The following is a 16,147-nucleotide window of genomic DNA, read 5'->3' on the forward strand; positions in this document are numbered from 1 at the left end:
ACAGCATTGACGTGAATAGTCTTGAAAATTTTTTATATAATAAAATTAGTAAAAATGTATATTTTACAATTTATTATAAATAGATAAGTGATATATGCCTAATTTATGAGATATTGACATAAAATTTATAGAAGGGTTTTTTTTTTCTTTAAATCAATGGGTCGTTAAGGGAATCCTCCTGTAGGTCAAACAATTTTAATTTATAATATACAAGCCATTACTCCTTTGTTTTGCTGGACAATTCCAACTTTATTAACAAATATTACTAGACAATTTCGACATGACTTTGGTACTTCGGTCTACGACGTCAGAGCTCAATTCGTCCGAAATGTGGTAAAAATACTTACCCCTTAACGAAATTTAAAGATTTCGGCATTATTTTACACAAAAGTTTCAGTTTACGAAGCACTATTTCATTATCGGTAAATCGGATTCAGAAATTGCAAAGAAATTTCTTTGTATAATTTTATCATCTCATTACCGTGCTCTCAAATGGAATAGTTACGGGACACCTTGAATTCGGGTAAAATGGTAACAATGGATGTTAGTTTGACAAACAGGCAACAGGATCCTTGAACGACTCATAAAAGAAATATAATAAATGGCTTTACTATGTTATTTAAAGAAAATAATTTATTTATTTGTAAATTATAAATCAAAATATATTTGTATTTCGTAAAAAAGTTTCAATTCTAATTTATGAAATTCATTAAGTAATGAATTTTATAAAAACAATTTTTTAAATATATCTATTGAAACAGTAGAAATTGAAATCAGGGTAAAATTATATAAGATTTCAAATCGTAAAGTTTATAAGTATGTACGTTGATTTTACTGTACAGTAAATATGTATTGTATTAAAGAAGTTGAATTTATTGGAATTGTTTGGTGGTAAATCTGGAAAAGTCGGTTAAAATATGATTCAAAGCTAGCATTTTATATTTTTGAAATTGTAGCACAGATTTTATATTAAATGTAGACTCCTGACAAAAATATAATGAAGATTATGAAAATAATACCTTTACCTAGCTCTGATACGAAGCTAGAAAAATTCGCCAATGATATTTACTATCCTTGCAATAATCACAACGTGCTGTCACTCTTCAGGAGGGAAATTTTCTTATAAAACTGTTGTCAGTCTATATTATATATAAGTCTGTTCAAAGTAAGCAAGTTTTTATCAATAATCTTGAATTTAGAAAATTTTCATTTCTTAATTTTAGATGTTAGATTCTAACTTATAGATTTTATTACATGGGAAAAAAAAGCAAATTTAAAATAGTTGCCATTTTACTTGTTCTAAACAGTAAAATGGCGATATAAAAATGTAAATATATTAGGAATTGACTGTCAAAGAACATTTTTATTGCCTCTTCCATTTATTCGCTTAAATATGCATAATTTATGTGTTCCTGATTGTAGTATTACGCTTTTATCCGTCCATTAATAAGCTTATTTTTGATATTTCAATGATTTGAGTTGCCACATTTTTGAAAAAAAAGATAAATTTTTTGTCATTATTTTTATGGATGTTTACAGTAACTTAATATTGACTTCTTTGGTAAATGTGGCAACTCTGTTTTCAATCAAGAAATATTACATACAACATCAAGAACAGAACTTCTCCGTTAATGCTTCGATATCCCACCAGCAACAAGAGATTTCTTCTTTCAGTGATTATTCTTGAAATTATTTGTAATATGTCTTGATTTTCATTATTAAAGATGCACATTCTTCAATTTGCTCAATTCTTTAATTCTATTTCTCGTTTCCAAAAAAATTTTTTATGACAGCCAAGTTAAATATATAAAAACCAAAGAATATGATTAAAAAACTATTTTTAAAAATCAATGAGAATTAATAAAGTCGTTTTAAATAGCATGGGCGGTGGAACTCTTTGTCGTATGAAATTTCTTGATAATTTTTGAGAAATGAATAATGGTTAAATAAACTACAACATAAAATCATTACTACCTTGAAGTGACTCCCATAAAAACGCAACAGGTTGACTATTGTTTCGGATTAAGAGGCCTTGAGATTCAGCACCATCTTGTAAGCTATCGATTTACAAGAGATTTAAAAATCAAAATCAATTTCGAGAGGAACAAGGTTTTGGATAGTTTGAGATAAACATCTTCGTAGGGAATTTCTTGTGACACCGTCCGAGCTAACTGATTCCACAATTATCTTAGAATAAATTTAAATTATTGTCTAATTAAAGACATATTTTTCAATTTTCAATATGTAAATAGAAATTTTATAGAAAAAAATATATCAAATCGAAATGCTCCAGAATAGATTTAATAATTATTTCTTTGACTATATAGAATATTTGTTATTCTATTTAAAAAAAAAAAGGATATATTTTATAGATTATAATAAAATGAAATTAGACTGAATGTTTTTAATTTGTAAATGTCAAGAAATTATAAAAAAATGTTGAAACGGAATTTTTCCCTGTGAATGATATCAAAAATAATATGAATGTTTTAATCCCAAAAAATTTGGGGACCAAGAATGTAATACGAGATTTTTTAAACATAAAAAATGATGATAGAAGTATGTAGATAAGTGGCCTTCAATTGTAAGAATTCACTCGTAATATTTATAAAAAAAATAGTGGTTGTAAATTTATTAAAATGGGTGCTGGAATTGATGACTTTTTAATACAAATTAAATTGGTCGTAACAATGTTACTGTTACATTGCCTCCATTAAATTATTACTAACAGTGCAAAGGAGCTGTAGTGTATAAACTAGCTCGAGTCAGATCGACGTTATTCGATTCTGAAATCGAAATTCATATGAAAATCCTTATTCTAACAACAAATATTGTATTTATTTGTTGTATGAATAATAATGTCTGAATTCGTGAATTCGACATAAACAAAAATTCATTTTAATAATATTAAAATATTTATTAATAAATTTACAGCTCGTAAGAATAAAAATTTTTAAATGGTCTAAATATTTAAACAATTATATGAAAAATTCCATGTATTAAATTATAAAATATAATTTTCAATAATTTCAAACATATCAATTTAAAAAAAAAAATTATTTGTTTCTGTAAATAACATTGTAAAAAATAAAAATGTAATAAGATTTATGAAACTCATTTTTCTGGTTATCCTTTCTTATCTAACTATTTTTTAAATTAGACAGGTCTGCAAAAAAAAATTTTTTGTCAGCTGCATGAGATATTTTTACTAAATTATATGTTTTAGAATGCGCTAATTTCAAAAGTGATGGCCATTTTTTTCTATCACGTAAGGTTTTTTGCAAATTCAAACACAAAAAATTGGCAAAAGCACTCGTTTATTAAAAAATATACAGTAGCCTGCAAGCATAGTGACATCCCATCTTCCTTGGTACCGTCTCTCGATATCGCAGACATCCTGGTGAAACCATCCATTGATGGTCCTGAGATTTGATTCTTTCCAGTGTAATGGCCGAATTGTTATAGTTAGTTTTCTTCCATATGTACAGAATAACCCATTGGAAGCGAAGCTAATTTATTTTTATTGTGCAATAATCCTACTTTTTTTTTTTTTTTTTTTTGGTATCCTTATATTCTATTATCAGTTCCTAAAGGAACTATAAATAGGTCTGATGAATAGATAACATGAACGGCAACTACCCAGTGATAGTCACCTAATCGAATTTATAGTATGTGAACTATAATTAAAACTATTTACGTAAATCTAAATCTTAAATCTAGAACACTTTGTCTATTTAGTCTATTTACTCTTTCACTATTGTCTAAGAGATTGATTACTTCAACATTTGGGTGCCTTTCAAGGCGAGTCAAGTAACTTTCACTGAACCGCGTAATTTCTTCGCGCACTGTGGGCACTTCAAGACTACGGTGAATGTCGTCATTACGCACGTACCAGGGAGATTCACTAATTGTTCGTAACACTTTTGATTGAAACCGTTGAATAATTTCGATGTTACTGTTGCTAGCAGTTCCCCATACTTGAATCCCATAAGTCCACACAGGTTTTAAAATTGTTTTATACACTAGCACTTTATTGTCTAATGATAACTTAGATTTATGACCTAACAGCCAGTAAAGTTTCGAAAATTTTAGATTTAATTGTTTTCTCTTGGACCAGATGTGTTTGCGCCAAGTTAGCCTTCTGTCTAAGTGAATTCCCAAGTATTTCACTTCGTTTGCCTGTGGAAAACTGACATTGTTCATTTTTACAGCTGGACAAGTTTCCCTTCTTAAAGAAAATGTTACTTGAACTGATTTTTGTTCATTTACTTGAATACGCCACTTTTGTAACCAGTTTTGTATTTTATTTATACTATTTTGTAGTCTTTGTGAAGCTACATTTGGGTCCACGTCTGTCGATAATATTGCAGTATCGTCTGCAAAAGTAGCTATGGTATTTTCTCCGTCGGCTGGTAAGTCCGCGGTATATATCAAGTAGAGAGTTGGACCCAGAACGCTGCCCTGTGGTACGCCAGATTGAATAGGAAACAAGTCAGATAACTCTTCTTGAACTTTGACCTGAAAATGCCGATCTTCTAGATAAGATTTCAAAATACAATAATATGTACTCGGAAGATGTTGTTTTAATTTGTAAAGTAAGCCAGGGTGCCATACTTTATCGAACGCCTTGCTGACGTCAAGAAATGAAGCTGTACAATATTTTTTTTCTTGAAAGCTTTTGTTTATTGTGTTAACTATTCGATGAACTTGTTCTATAGTTGAATGTTTCTCACGGAACCCAAATTGGTGGTCTGGTATGATCTGCGACTCATTCAGTATAATCTTTAATTTTTGTAGAAATAATTTTTCAAAGAGTTTAGATAGTGTTGGTAATAAACTGATAGGTCGATATGATTTGACTTCGTTCATTGGCTTTCCTGGTTTTGGAATTAGAATTATTTGTGATATTTTCCAAGGACATGGAAAATAGCCCAGTCTCAAAATCGCATTGAAAATATTACGAATCATGATTATCCCATTATTTGATAACTCATTTAAAATTCTAGCTGTTATAAGATCAAAACCTGGTGATTTTTTTGGGTTTAGTGTTTTAATTACCGCGCTTATTTCGTTTAGAGAAAAAGCCTCTATTGGTGGGGATAATTGTAGAGGAGCACTCAAGAACTGATCAATTTCTTCGTCGGGTGCATCTTGTGAATTGGAAAATGTATCTTTCAATTCTTGAGCAAAAAGATCAGCTTTTTCTTTGTTGCTCCTTGCCCATGAACGATCTTGATTTCTTAAGGGTGGAAGAGCTTGTTGCGGTTGGTTGCAACGTTTTGTAGCTTTCCAAAGTGAGTAATCCGTCGCTTCTGTTGGAGATAGGTTTTCTAGATAGTCTTGAATACAATTTTCTTTTAGTTTTTCAAGTAAGCGTTTTAAATTTTGTGACGCTTTGTTGAAGCTGTTTTTGTCATTTGGAAATCTTGTTTGCTGCCAAATTCTTCTTAATCTGCGCTTTTCTGAGATAAGCTGCCTAACGTTTTGTGGGAGTAAAATTTTAGATTTAAGCCTTTTAATGTCAGGGGTGGATTCTCTGGCTGCTTTTTGGATAGTTATTGTGAGTTTTTGTACAGCTAAGTCAATATCCTCTTCTGATTTTAACAACATTTTTGGATTTAGGTTATTATCGAAATGCCATCGAAAATAGTCCCAGTCTGTGTTACGGTTAGTTAAAGACGCAACACCTCCTCTTTGAATAAATTCATTGTATATTGATAATAAAACCGGCGAGTGGTCGCTGGAGAGTTCGTCGCATGATTTAATTTGCATGTACGCTTTAGACATATTTTTTACCACAAATAAGTCTAACAGATCGGGTAACTTATTTAAATCGGATGGCCAGTAAGTTGGTTCACCAGTAGAAAGCTGGTCAAGGTTGTTTGCTTGAATGGCTTTTAGTAAGTTTCGTCCTTTCGGATTTATCAATCTCGACGCCCAGAACGTATGTTTGGCGTTATAGTCACCACCGGCGATAAACCTGTTACCAAGATTACTGAAGAAAGTTTCAAAAGTTTCTTGGCTAATTGAATGCCTCGGTGGGCAGTAAACGGCTGACACTGTTATTGGACCAACCCAATCTTCAACGACTACGCTTGTAGCTTGGATTTGCTCAGAAACATGTTTTTCCATTTCATGATGTTTTAGACTTTTTTTTATTATAATTGCTGTTCCCCCTTGAGCTTTTCCACTTGGATGTTTGGTGTCATAAACGCAATAATTTTTAATGCTTAAAAAGCTTTTCGCAGTGAAACGTGTCTCAGAAATTAGTGCTATGTCAATATCACGATCTATGAGAAACGCTTCGAGTTCAAGGCGACGGTTTGTTAATCCGTTAGCGTTCCAAAGTACAAGGTTGATATTTTTAACCATTTTATTTCATTTTACCAATGAGAGCTGTTAAGAGATTAATCATAACACTATTCTGTTTCATTAAGTCACGAAACATTTCTTTGAGTTCTAGAAATGATTCTTTCATGAAAGTAACGAGATTTTGTTCTTCGTTGCGAATGGGCTGGGTTTCTTCAACTGCTGGCCTTTGGAATCCTACTTAAAGACTAGTTTATGTTGTTACTAATATCTATGAAAACCCATGTGATAGAATGTTTTGAATAGTTTTCCTGTTTTTGGGAGGTCAAAATCTATAAGAAAATGTAAAAAAATCCTATGCAGTTTTTTAGTCGCAGACCTGTGTTACTTGAAAAAAACTAGTTTTTTCATTTCTGACCCAACAAAATAATTCCATTTTATAAATATTATGCTGAATGCTTCAATCAAGTAGAAAGCATATATGTAATACTAAATACCTTTAGTATTACATATATGGTAGAAAGCATATATTTTATCCATATTTTATCTATGGTAGCAGTATCTGAAACGTTTATGGCTGAACGCTACCTTTTTCTGTCAAAATGAATTATCCGGTGATAGAAGAAAAGCACGTGCCATAGAATGGAAATCAACAAACATAACCGTAGTTGACAAGGTTTAAAAATGATAAAATTTAAATTTTGGACCCTATAAACATTGATCTCGTTGAAACTCAAATGAAATAAGTATTGAAACTGAAATTTTTTTCAACATTAAAATAAATACACATAAACATAACCATGGGAGATATATCAGATGATGACGATGTTCCAACATTATCTGCAGGCACTTTAAAGGCTTTGCAAGAGTTTTATAAAGAACAAGAGGAGAAGGAAAGTCAATTAAATCAAACAAACGAAAATGGTGTAGCAAAACCTAACGAAATAGTTTTTAATGAAGACTGGGTAAGCTAAATTCACTTATTAAACTGTAAAAAGATTCGTAACTTATTAATATTTTTTAGCAACTTAGTCAATTTTGGTATGACTCTAATACTGTGGAAACATTAGTTCGTGGAATAGTTAAATCAGTTGAACCGAATGGAAAAATTGCTTTAGTATCTTGCCCAACTTTATATAAAAGGCTTAAAGAAGAAGCAGTCAATTGCGAAAGTATGATATTATTTTTAAATAGCAACGCATAAATATTTTGTTTTTCTGAATTCTATCCACGGATCTAGTAATTATAGTAGGGATGTAGTATAAAGTCCCATTTTATTCGAGGGGGGTGTATCACTCAGGGGGGAAGCAATGTGCCTACTTTTGATTGGCTACGGCTCTCATTTGCGGGAAATTCAAATAGAACGATAATACTTCGTGTGTTTTAGATTTTAATATTTCTATATCCATCGTTTTAGATTGCCTCAAGCAGTATGCCTTCTTTTGATTGGCTGCGGCTGTTCGCACTCTCAATGGCGGGAAAATTTAAATGGGTAGCGAATTCTGCGTGTGATGTGAAAAAAATGTATTTTTTTAAAAATACAATTTAGAAATTCATTGCAAATATAATATTCGTCAACCATATGTCAAACATGTTTCCATGCCTACAAACGAATCAAAAACACTAAAAGAAGGCTTTGAGCATACTTTCAGCATGCGTCTAGTTAACAGCCAATAGAAAGTAGGCATAATGATACCCTTCCTCTTCCCCCTGAGTGAGACTCTCGCCACTTGGTTATACTCCATCCCTTTTAAAATATTCCTATATCCATGATTCTATCAAACTTGTTTTTAAATTAATGGATTTGTAGATTTTTTCGAGATGAACTAAAGTTTTAATGGAAAAATTTTCAGGTTTATAAGAAATCTATTTTTTTTTTCAATATATATCATTTGAAACAAATTTAGCTGAATTTAGAAAACAATATATTTTGTGTGTCGTGTAGTATTTAATTAATAATTAATTAATATTGAATGCTTGTTTTAGTCAAATTGTTTGAATATGATAAACGATTTTCTGTATTTGGTAACGACTTTCATTTGTATGATTACAAATCACCTTTGGATATAGATAAATCGCTTTCTAGCTATTTTGATTTAGTTGTGGCTGATCCACCTTTTTTATCCGAAGAATGTTTGACTAAAACAGCAATTACGATGAAATATTTAACAAAACAAAACGTGGTTTTGTGCACAGGTAAATTTTGGAATAAAAATCTATTCAAATATTTCTCTAACTTGAGTTATTATAGGTGCTGTTATGGCTGAACTTGCACAGCGTTTATTACATTTAAAAAAATGTGAATTTGAACCGAAACATCAGAATAATTTAGCTAACGAATTTTGGTGTTTTTCGAATTTTGATTTTGATGCTATGTTAAAAAGTTAGTAAATGCTGTACATGAATGGATACGAATTTGTACTTGAATTAAAATAAAGTTTATCCATATATACTTATTGTTTGTAAGAGGAATCTATTTCGTATATTTTTGTTGAAATAAAATTTTTATTTATAATTTATGATATATTGGAATCAATTACAAATTCTTCCACATTTTCTTCCCCATTACCCCATTTCCACGGTTTTAGCTTTGACCGCATCCACGGTTTTAGCTTTGACCGCACTTTAATATGGGCGAGTTATTATTGGCTGTCCACGAAAAACACACTTAGGCTATAGAGCGCATTGTGATACTAGATATGTGTTTTACCACCTTTCCGCTGATAATTTGATTTATCAGCTCCTCAATTTCAGAGGCTGAGTGCACCTCCTTCGTGCATATACCATGCACTACTTCAGCCCATCACAACTATAAATCGTGATTCCAGCCCATCACAACGGAATTGGTTACGCCTTAACCAACTGAACTTATAGGGCAACAAAAATTCAAAAAAATAAGTCTGCATCGTCCGGGAATCGAACCCGGGCCGCCCGCGTGGCAGGCGAGCATTCTACCACTGAACCAACGATCCTCGGTAAAAGTTAACAAAAAAAAGAAAATTTCACGTTGAAATTTATCTTACCATAGATCAAAAGCATTAAAATTAATATTACTGCTATAGAACACCAAATAGCTTTTACATCGCGCGTCTTTTTTCGACGATTTTATCTTGAGGGATTATTTTGTAACACTTTACCGTACCCGTGCCTTCTAGGATTTTTAAATGCCAAAGCTTTTAAAGTAGACTTTCAAAATAGAGTTAAAACATTAAATTGGAACAAGATTCTGATCCTAATGTCGACTTGAATATATCCTCATTTTAGAGGTTTTATTGGATCTGAATGTTCTGTTTGGCATCAGGTGCCAAAAATATCATTATAATGTGTGAATTTTGGGAACTGGAACAGCGTCTGTTTATGTTTCTCCAATTCTACAATTGCTTCAAAAAAAAAAAAATCATAAACTCTCAAGTAAAATGATTCAGTATAAAGATTTAAAACAAACACCTGATTCTATTCACACCTGGAGTTTCTTCCCCGTTCAATATATATTGATTCATTGGCCATATAGTTATTTTATAATCAAACTTGGCTCTCAAACAACTTTCTTATTGTCGAATATTTCCCTCATTAAAGTATATTTTTCTGTTTCTCTTCAAAGTATTAATTTGATCAAGAATAAAGAACAGTTTTTATGAAAATATTTTACAGTATTTCGAATAGTTCATGTAAATTTTAAAAGATATCACTTGTGATTTTAATGTCGGTAATGTAGAAATTACTGTTGATTGTTTTTTGTTTTCGATATTCAGGTTTGAATCAGGTTCACCAAGGTTTACACCAGGTAGCATTAGAAAAAGTTTTGAAATAAAGCCAATCAAATTTTTTACATAAAACAAAATTTTTTATTTTTATTTAATCAAATTAATTAAGAAAATCTTTGGTATATTATCTTATAATACAATTATGAAGTGCCTACATTCTTAAATTTTTACATTTTTAATACAGTTTTTTTAAGATTATTTTCTCGATTTTTCTGTAAACATAGAAAATTTTATTCAAATTATTTACTTTACTGACTAGAAAAATATAAATATGTATATAACATTTTTTTTACAATTAGCAATGAAGACATTATACAACAATTGTTTTCAACTTAAAATCTATAAATTGTTTATTGAAGAGTAAATTTCTAAGAAATACCCTGTAGATAATATTTTACATAAAAGGTAAAAACACTTGAGCTACATTTTCAATATTTGTTCGTTTTTTTCTCATTGTTTTATATATTTCCTTTTCTTAATTTTAGTTGGGGTGCCGTTGCCTGTTATTGTTAGATGGTTTTTGTTTCTTAAATTTGTTTTAAATGAATGCAATAGATGGCCCTACTAAACAAATAAAAATTGATCTGTAGTCAAATCTACGATTTACAAAATATAGTTTAATGTTTAATCCACAGTTTAAAGGTTTAATCAAAATAATTGTGGATATTACAAAATATTTATACACCAAAGAATTGTCCAAATAGACTTGGATACTGAAGCAAAATAAAAGGCATTTGCAAAAGTTTTGGTCAGTAAATTTTTATGAATTTAAATAATTCGGAAAAAACCAGCGCAGACCCGAAGTAATTCGAGGGTAATTTGCGACAATTCCAGTGCATTTTACATCACATTTATTTGAATTATTCTCGGGTTCAAACTGTTTGCCGTGCAAAATGTTTACTAATCATTGAATACCCGCTAGGTTTTCCGGACTTTAGGTAGATATTAATAGGCCATTCCAACTATTTGCTTTTGTTTTTCACAGTTGTCAAAAAACTATTCAACAAATGATAACTGGGAGTTGAAACCTCGCCATCTGGCGATAATAATTCGTATTTATTAAAACAGGAAGGGGACCCGTTTTCATTAGTTCTAATTTAGACTGCCAGGTTACTTACCATTTATCAAAAGAAAATTTAATATATTTTATCCTTATCAAACAGTGCTTTTTGACAAAGATAGGAGATATGTGATATATCTTTACTTGATTGGCATCTGCCCGAAACAAAAAATAATCAATTTTTTAAATGAAAAGCCCAATTGGTAAAGTTCAATTGGTCTTCAAATTTCAGAATAATATTTTCTCTCAATTTTAAATTTTAATCGGCATTGTAAAAGTGGAAGAAAAATTACATAATTTAAATATTTGAAAATGACGGTTTTGAATTTACTTATCAGAGCCAGCCAGCTATGTTCAGGCGTAATTATAATTAGACACTTTACTCGCTCCTTTAAACATTAAAACAGAATTCACTGAAAGTATCATCGTTAGGCTGAACTACTTTAAAATTCAATGAACAAACATTTTTCCCAAACATGTTTTGTATATAAACGATTATCAACAAACATTGATTTAACAAAACGTCTTCAGATAAAACATTTGTTTGCTATGAATAAAAAGTCTAAAATATAATATTAAAAAATTTTGAAAATCGGATGCGGACGCACATTGATTAAACATGTTTATACAAAACTCTTTGCTATACCATTGCACTCTGAGAAAACTTTTTTTCTTTATACAAAACATTTGTTTAACAACTTTTGTCATTATACAAAATTTGGTTCATAATAAATGCATGTACAAAAAAGAAGACACATTTTGTATAAAAACGATTTTACCGTTCAGTGTGCTTTGGGCTTCAGTGTAAAAAATAGATTGTATAAATATATTCCAATTTTTATAAACAATTTCTGCCGCTATAAAACGTTTAATAATTTCATTATCGATTCATTTTCTCCCGTTCCAATAAATCGCACAATGCCGCAATATAAGTCTGTGCCATTTGTAACGTCTCAAATTTACTTAACTTATGATCACTACCTAAACACGGTATCACTTCACGTAACCGATCGAATGCTTCATTTAAACCGTTCATTCGACGTCTTTCACGAGCATTCGCTGCTAAACGACGTTTTTTTAACACTGTAGGTGATGGTGGTTTATCGCCACGTAATTCACTATTTTTTTTACGACCTCGATTCGATTTACGTTTTTCCGGTTTCACTGATGGCACTACTTCTTGATGGGTACTTGAATAAATAATCGGCGATTCCATGAAATAATTCGTTTTACGTCCATTTTTCGCCGGTTCGTAACTATTTTGATAAATATTGTTATTTGTGGATAAAAAATTATTTATGGAATGATCCGTTAATGATTTGGTTTGCAGTTGGTAATAAATATTTTCGGAATTTTTAATCGGTGTTTCATTTTTGATATAATTCGATCGAATTGGTGAAAATAATCCACTATCCGAACTCGCCGGTGACGATGCACTTAACGAATAATTATTGGTAATTGTTGAGTAATTATGATTAAAAATAAAATCGTTATGATTTATGGAATTCGTTGGTAAAGTTGAATCATCATTGTTGCCAAGTAATAAATACGATCCATGATAATTTGAATCAGAACTAGTTCGTATCATCTCCATATTGTTAACATTTTCTCATCAACAATTAAAATAATATCAATTGTTGCGGATTTTGGGTCTTAATGTTGTTTTTTTTTCAACCCTCGATTCGATCCAAAATAAGACTGACCTCAGTTAACACACATGGATAATAAAAAATAATAAAAATAAAAAGAAGAGTTCGCGTGCCACACGTGGCATTACGGCCAGCCCTCTGCGTTTTTACAGAGGGGGTTCATCTTTGTATTACCACCTGTAGGTACATCTCATTTGACTGTCATTACACTTAAAATATAAAAACAATATTTAAGAACCCAAACCATATACAGAAAAAAGACAGCTGATGAATATTTTAATTGATTTATAATTTTTTTGAATAAAAATTATTATTTTTTTGATGGGTCTTCTCAGATAAAATGCTTTTTATTTGATTTTGAGTGTTAAATAGCGTTCTTTGGAATCCAAAAATATTTCTGATTGTTTATAAGAAGCCCATTAAATAAACTCAAACACGTTATAAGTTTTATTCTTGGGGGGTACCTATCAGAAAAAGGACTAGGGTATTAAAAGTGAATTTTTTCTAGACTGCACACTGAGATATCAAATCTTGTTTAATCTTCAAAATCAATTAAAATCAAGAATCGCATGGTATTTAGTAAAAACTCTGCTGAAATATCAGAATATTTGCCGATGATTCTTTACAAAAATTTTCCCGCATTTGCACGGTTTTAGCTTTGACCGCACTTTAATGTGTTAGAGAGTGTCTCAAAATGATCCCTCTAAGAAAAAAATTTTAACTATAACCAAACTATTCGAGAACATCGAAATATTTTTAGTTTTTTTATACAAGTGTTTTAGAACTATTCAATATTTCTCAAAACTAATCATTTTCCCGACCATATAAGAATTGGCGGGTTAAATGATCCCATTGTGTTTTTTACCGAGCGGTTCACATATAATATTCCTTGTTCTTTTGCATATTGCATCAATGATTAGTATAAATATTATCGAAGATAATAAATGAGAACTCTAGGATATGTCGAAATAAATTTCGATTTTTTGCCCCAATTCCTAGATAAGTTTTTTGTATTTTTAAAATACGTATTTTCGACTACCAAGTAGTCATCATCAGTAAGAATTAGCTAGTGAATGTTACTCTTTGCTAATTTGGTGGCGGACTGCACTTGGTGCAAAGAGTAGCATTCACTAGCTAATTCTTACTGATGATGACTACTTGGTAGTCGAAAATACGTATTTTAAAAATACAAAAAACTGATCTAGGAATTGGGGCAAAAAATCGAAATTTATATCAATGATTAGTATAAACACAATAATCACTGGCAAAATCATCTAAATCAACACGTTCAAGACTCGCCACATGTTAGGGGATCATTTTATCTATTTGAATTGCATACACAAAATAGGGATCATTTTACCCAATATAAAAGGGATCATTTTATTCTTAACGACATATTTGAATATCGTCATAAAAACTGACCTTAAAATTTATCATACGTCTGTCAAAATATGCTATAATATTAATAAAAGTCAACAAAAGCCAAGAGTAAAACCAACGGCTGGCGTAAATTAGGTTAGGTTAGGTTGTATTGGCCGCCCACGAAGGACACGCTTAGGTTATAGAGCGCATTGTGATACTAGTTATGTGTTTTACCACCTTTCCGCTGATAATTTTATTTATCAGCTCCTCAATTTCAGAGTCTGAGTGCACCTCCTTCATGCATATACCCATATATGTATTACTAAAGGTATATGGGCAGTTCCTATAAGTGGAAGGCGTTCGGACTAAGTGAAACAGATAGTGTATCGTTCTCTCACTCTTCCGATCGCATTTGTCAGCTCTGCGCATTTTTCGTGCGCACTATTTAAAATTTTTAAATGGTAACCATGGTTACCATATTTTAGAGAATTCTCAAGCATGCGCAGTATAGATAAAATGTCTCGAACGAGAGAGAAAATAAATATTGTCGGCACCGTAAAGTTTGGACATTCTTTCCCGTATCAACTGCCCATATACCTTTAGTATTACATATATGCATATACCATGCACTACTCCAGCCCATCACAACTGTTAATTGTGACTCCAGCCCATCACAACGGAATTGGTAACGCCTTAACCAACTAAGCTAATAGAGCGACAAAAATTTAAAAAAAAAAGTATGTATCGTCCGGGAATCGAACCCGGGCCGCCCGCGTGGCAGGCGAGCATTCTACCACTGAACCAACGATGCTCGACGGGTAACAAAAAAAAGAAAATTCTAGGTTGAAATTTGTCTCATCATAGATCAAAAGCAGTAAAATTAATGTTTCTGCTACAGAACGCCAAATAGCTTTTACACCGCGCGTCTTTTTTCGACGATTATTTTGATCACTTGAAAGGATAATTTTATCTTGAGGGATTATTTTGTAACACTTTACCCTACCCATGCCTTCTAGGATTTTTAAATACCAAAGCTTTTAAAGTCTCAAATTAGAGCTAAAACATTAAATTGGAACAAGATTCTGATCTGAATGTCGACTTGAATATATTTTCATTTTAGAGGTTTTATTGGATCTGAATGTTCTGTTTGGCATCAGGTGCCAAAAATATCATTATAATGTGTGAATTTTGGGAACTGGACAGCGAGAGAAGTTTTATTTTTTTTAGCCTGTTAAAAATAAACTTTAAAATCATTTTATAGCGTTTGTTTGTGTTTCTCCAATTCTTCAATTGTTTCGAAAGAAAAAAATCAATAAACTCTCAAGTAAAATGATTCAGTATAAAGATTTAAAACAAACACCCGATTCTATTCACACCTGGATTTTTCTAGACTGAATATATATTTCCACCTACGGACCCTAATTAAAATGATAATTCCACAAGACACTGTTTCAAATAATAAAAATATTTATTATTTATTTTTATTATTTTATCAAATCTTAATATCTAATCACTCACGATATTGAAGTCATAACGTAAGAGAAATAAGGATAAACTGTTAATGAAAGTATGTTACTAGAAAGAGAAAAAATAGGAGTATAGAAGGTATTGTTAAGGACACTATCAAGGATTAAAAAGAAGTTATCATATCCAAGAAATTCCTACCAAACAAATACCAAGTCACAGAATTTGGAGAAGAAATTATGACTAAATTTTAAAAATACAAAATTTTAGATGAAAACACTTAGATATACAACCAGTATTGTGTATTTATTTTTATGCCTTCCTCTTGACCGGAAACGATTGGTTTTTTTCTTCAGGTCTCTCAGCTATAGATCGAGAAACCTTAAGATCGTGTACATTATTATCCAGTAATGATGGTAATTTTGGCGTTTTTGATACTATTCCATATATTTTATGGTATTTTTGGATTCCACACTTTTCTATTTCTTTTTCTATAAATCTGTCTAAGTGTTGCATAGCTTTTGCTCGAAATCTCACAC

At 30.9% G+C, this 16,147-nt stretch overlaps 2 protein-coding genes and 1 non-coding gene across 3 annotated transcripts; 1 reads left to right on the forward strand and 2 right to left on the reverse strand.

Moving 5' to 3' along the window:
- The first annotated feature begins 6,927 nt into the window (after positions 1-6,927).
- On the forward strand, positions 6,928-8,828 carry LOC123297419 (EEF1A lysine methyltransferase 1). The gene is made up of 4 exons (XM_044879069.1): positions 6,928-7,274; positions 7,334-7,481; positions 8,296-8,505; positions 8,561-8,828. Exons 1-4 carry the CDS (start codon positions 7,110-7,112, stop codon positions 8,695-8,697), a joined length of 660 nt encoding a protein of 219 aa, XP_044735004.1. The 5' UTR covers positions 6,928-7,109; the 3' UTR covers positions 8,698-8,828.
- Positions 8,829-12,013: 3,185 nt separating this feature from the next.
- Positions 12,014-12,727, reverse strand: LOC123298847 (T-cell acute lymphocytic leukemia protein 1 homolog). Its single transcript, XM_044880942.1, has 2 exons — positions 12,462-12,727; positions 12,014-12,389 (listed from the first exon to the last, which is right to left on the reverse strand). The coding sequence occupies exons 1-2, from the start codon at positions 12,725-12,727 to the stop codon at positions 12,014-12,016; spliced, it is 642 nt and encodes a 213-aa protein (XP_044736877.1).
- Positions 12,728-14,884: 2,157 nt separating this feature from the next.
- On the reverse strand, positions 14,885-14,955 carry Trnag-gcc. Its single transcript has one exon. It is a non-coding gene; the product is annotated as a tRNA-Gly (tRNA).
- Positions 14,956-16,147: the final 1,192 nt, after the last annotated feature.

Source organism: Chrysoperla carnea, chromosome 4 (genome assembly GCF_905475395.1).
Source record: "Chrysoperla carnea chromosome 4, inChrCarn1.1, whole genome shotgun sequence".
Lineage (NCBI taxonomy): Eukaryota > Metazoa > Arthropoda > Insecta > Neuroptera > Chrysopidae > Chrysoperla > Chrysoperla carnea.

Excerpts from the sequence above, each read along its gene's own strand:
- LOC123297419 (XM_044879069.1), top strand. The coding sequence starts at position 7,110 with ATGGGAGATATATCAGATGATGACGATGTTCCAACATTATCTGCAGGC. Across the intron at positions 7,275-7,333 it reads TAGTTTTTAATGAAGACTGG|CAACTTAGTCAATTTTGGTA; the intron begins GTAAGCTAAATT and ends AATATTTTTTAG. Across the intron at positions 7,482-8,295 it reads AGAAGCAGTCAATTGCGAAA|TCAAATTGTTTGAATATGAT; the intron begins GTATGATATTAT and ends TGCTTGTTTTAG.
- LOC123298847 (XM_044880942.1), bottom strand. The coding sequence starts at position 12,727 with ATGGAGATGATACGAACTAGTTCTGATTCAAATTATCATGGATCGTAT. Across the intron at positions 12,390-12,461 it reads GAAAATATTTATTACCAACT|TTACGAACCGGCGAAAAATG; the intron begins GCAAACCAAATC and ends TTATCAAAATAG.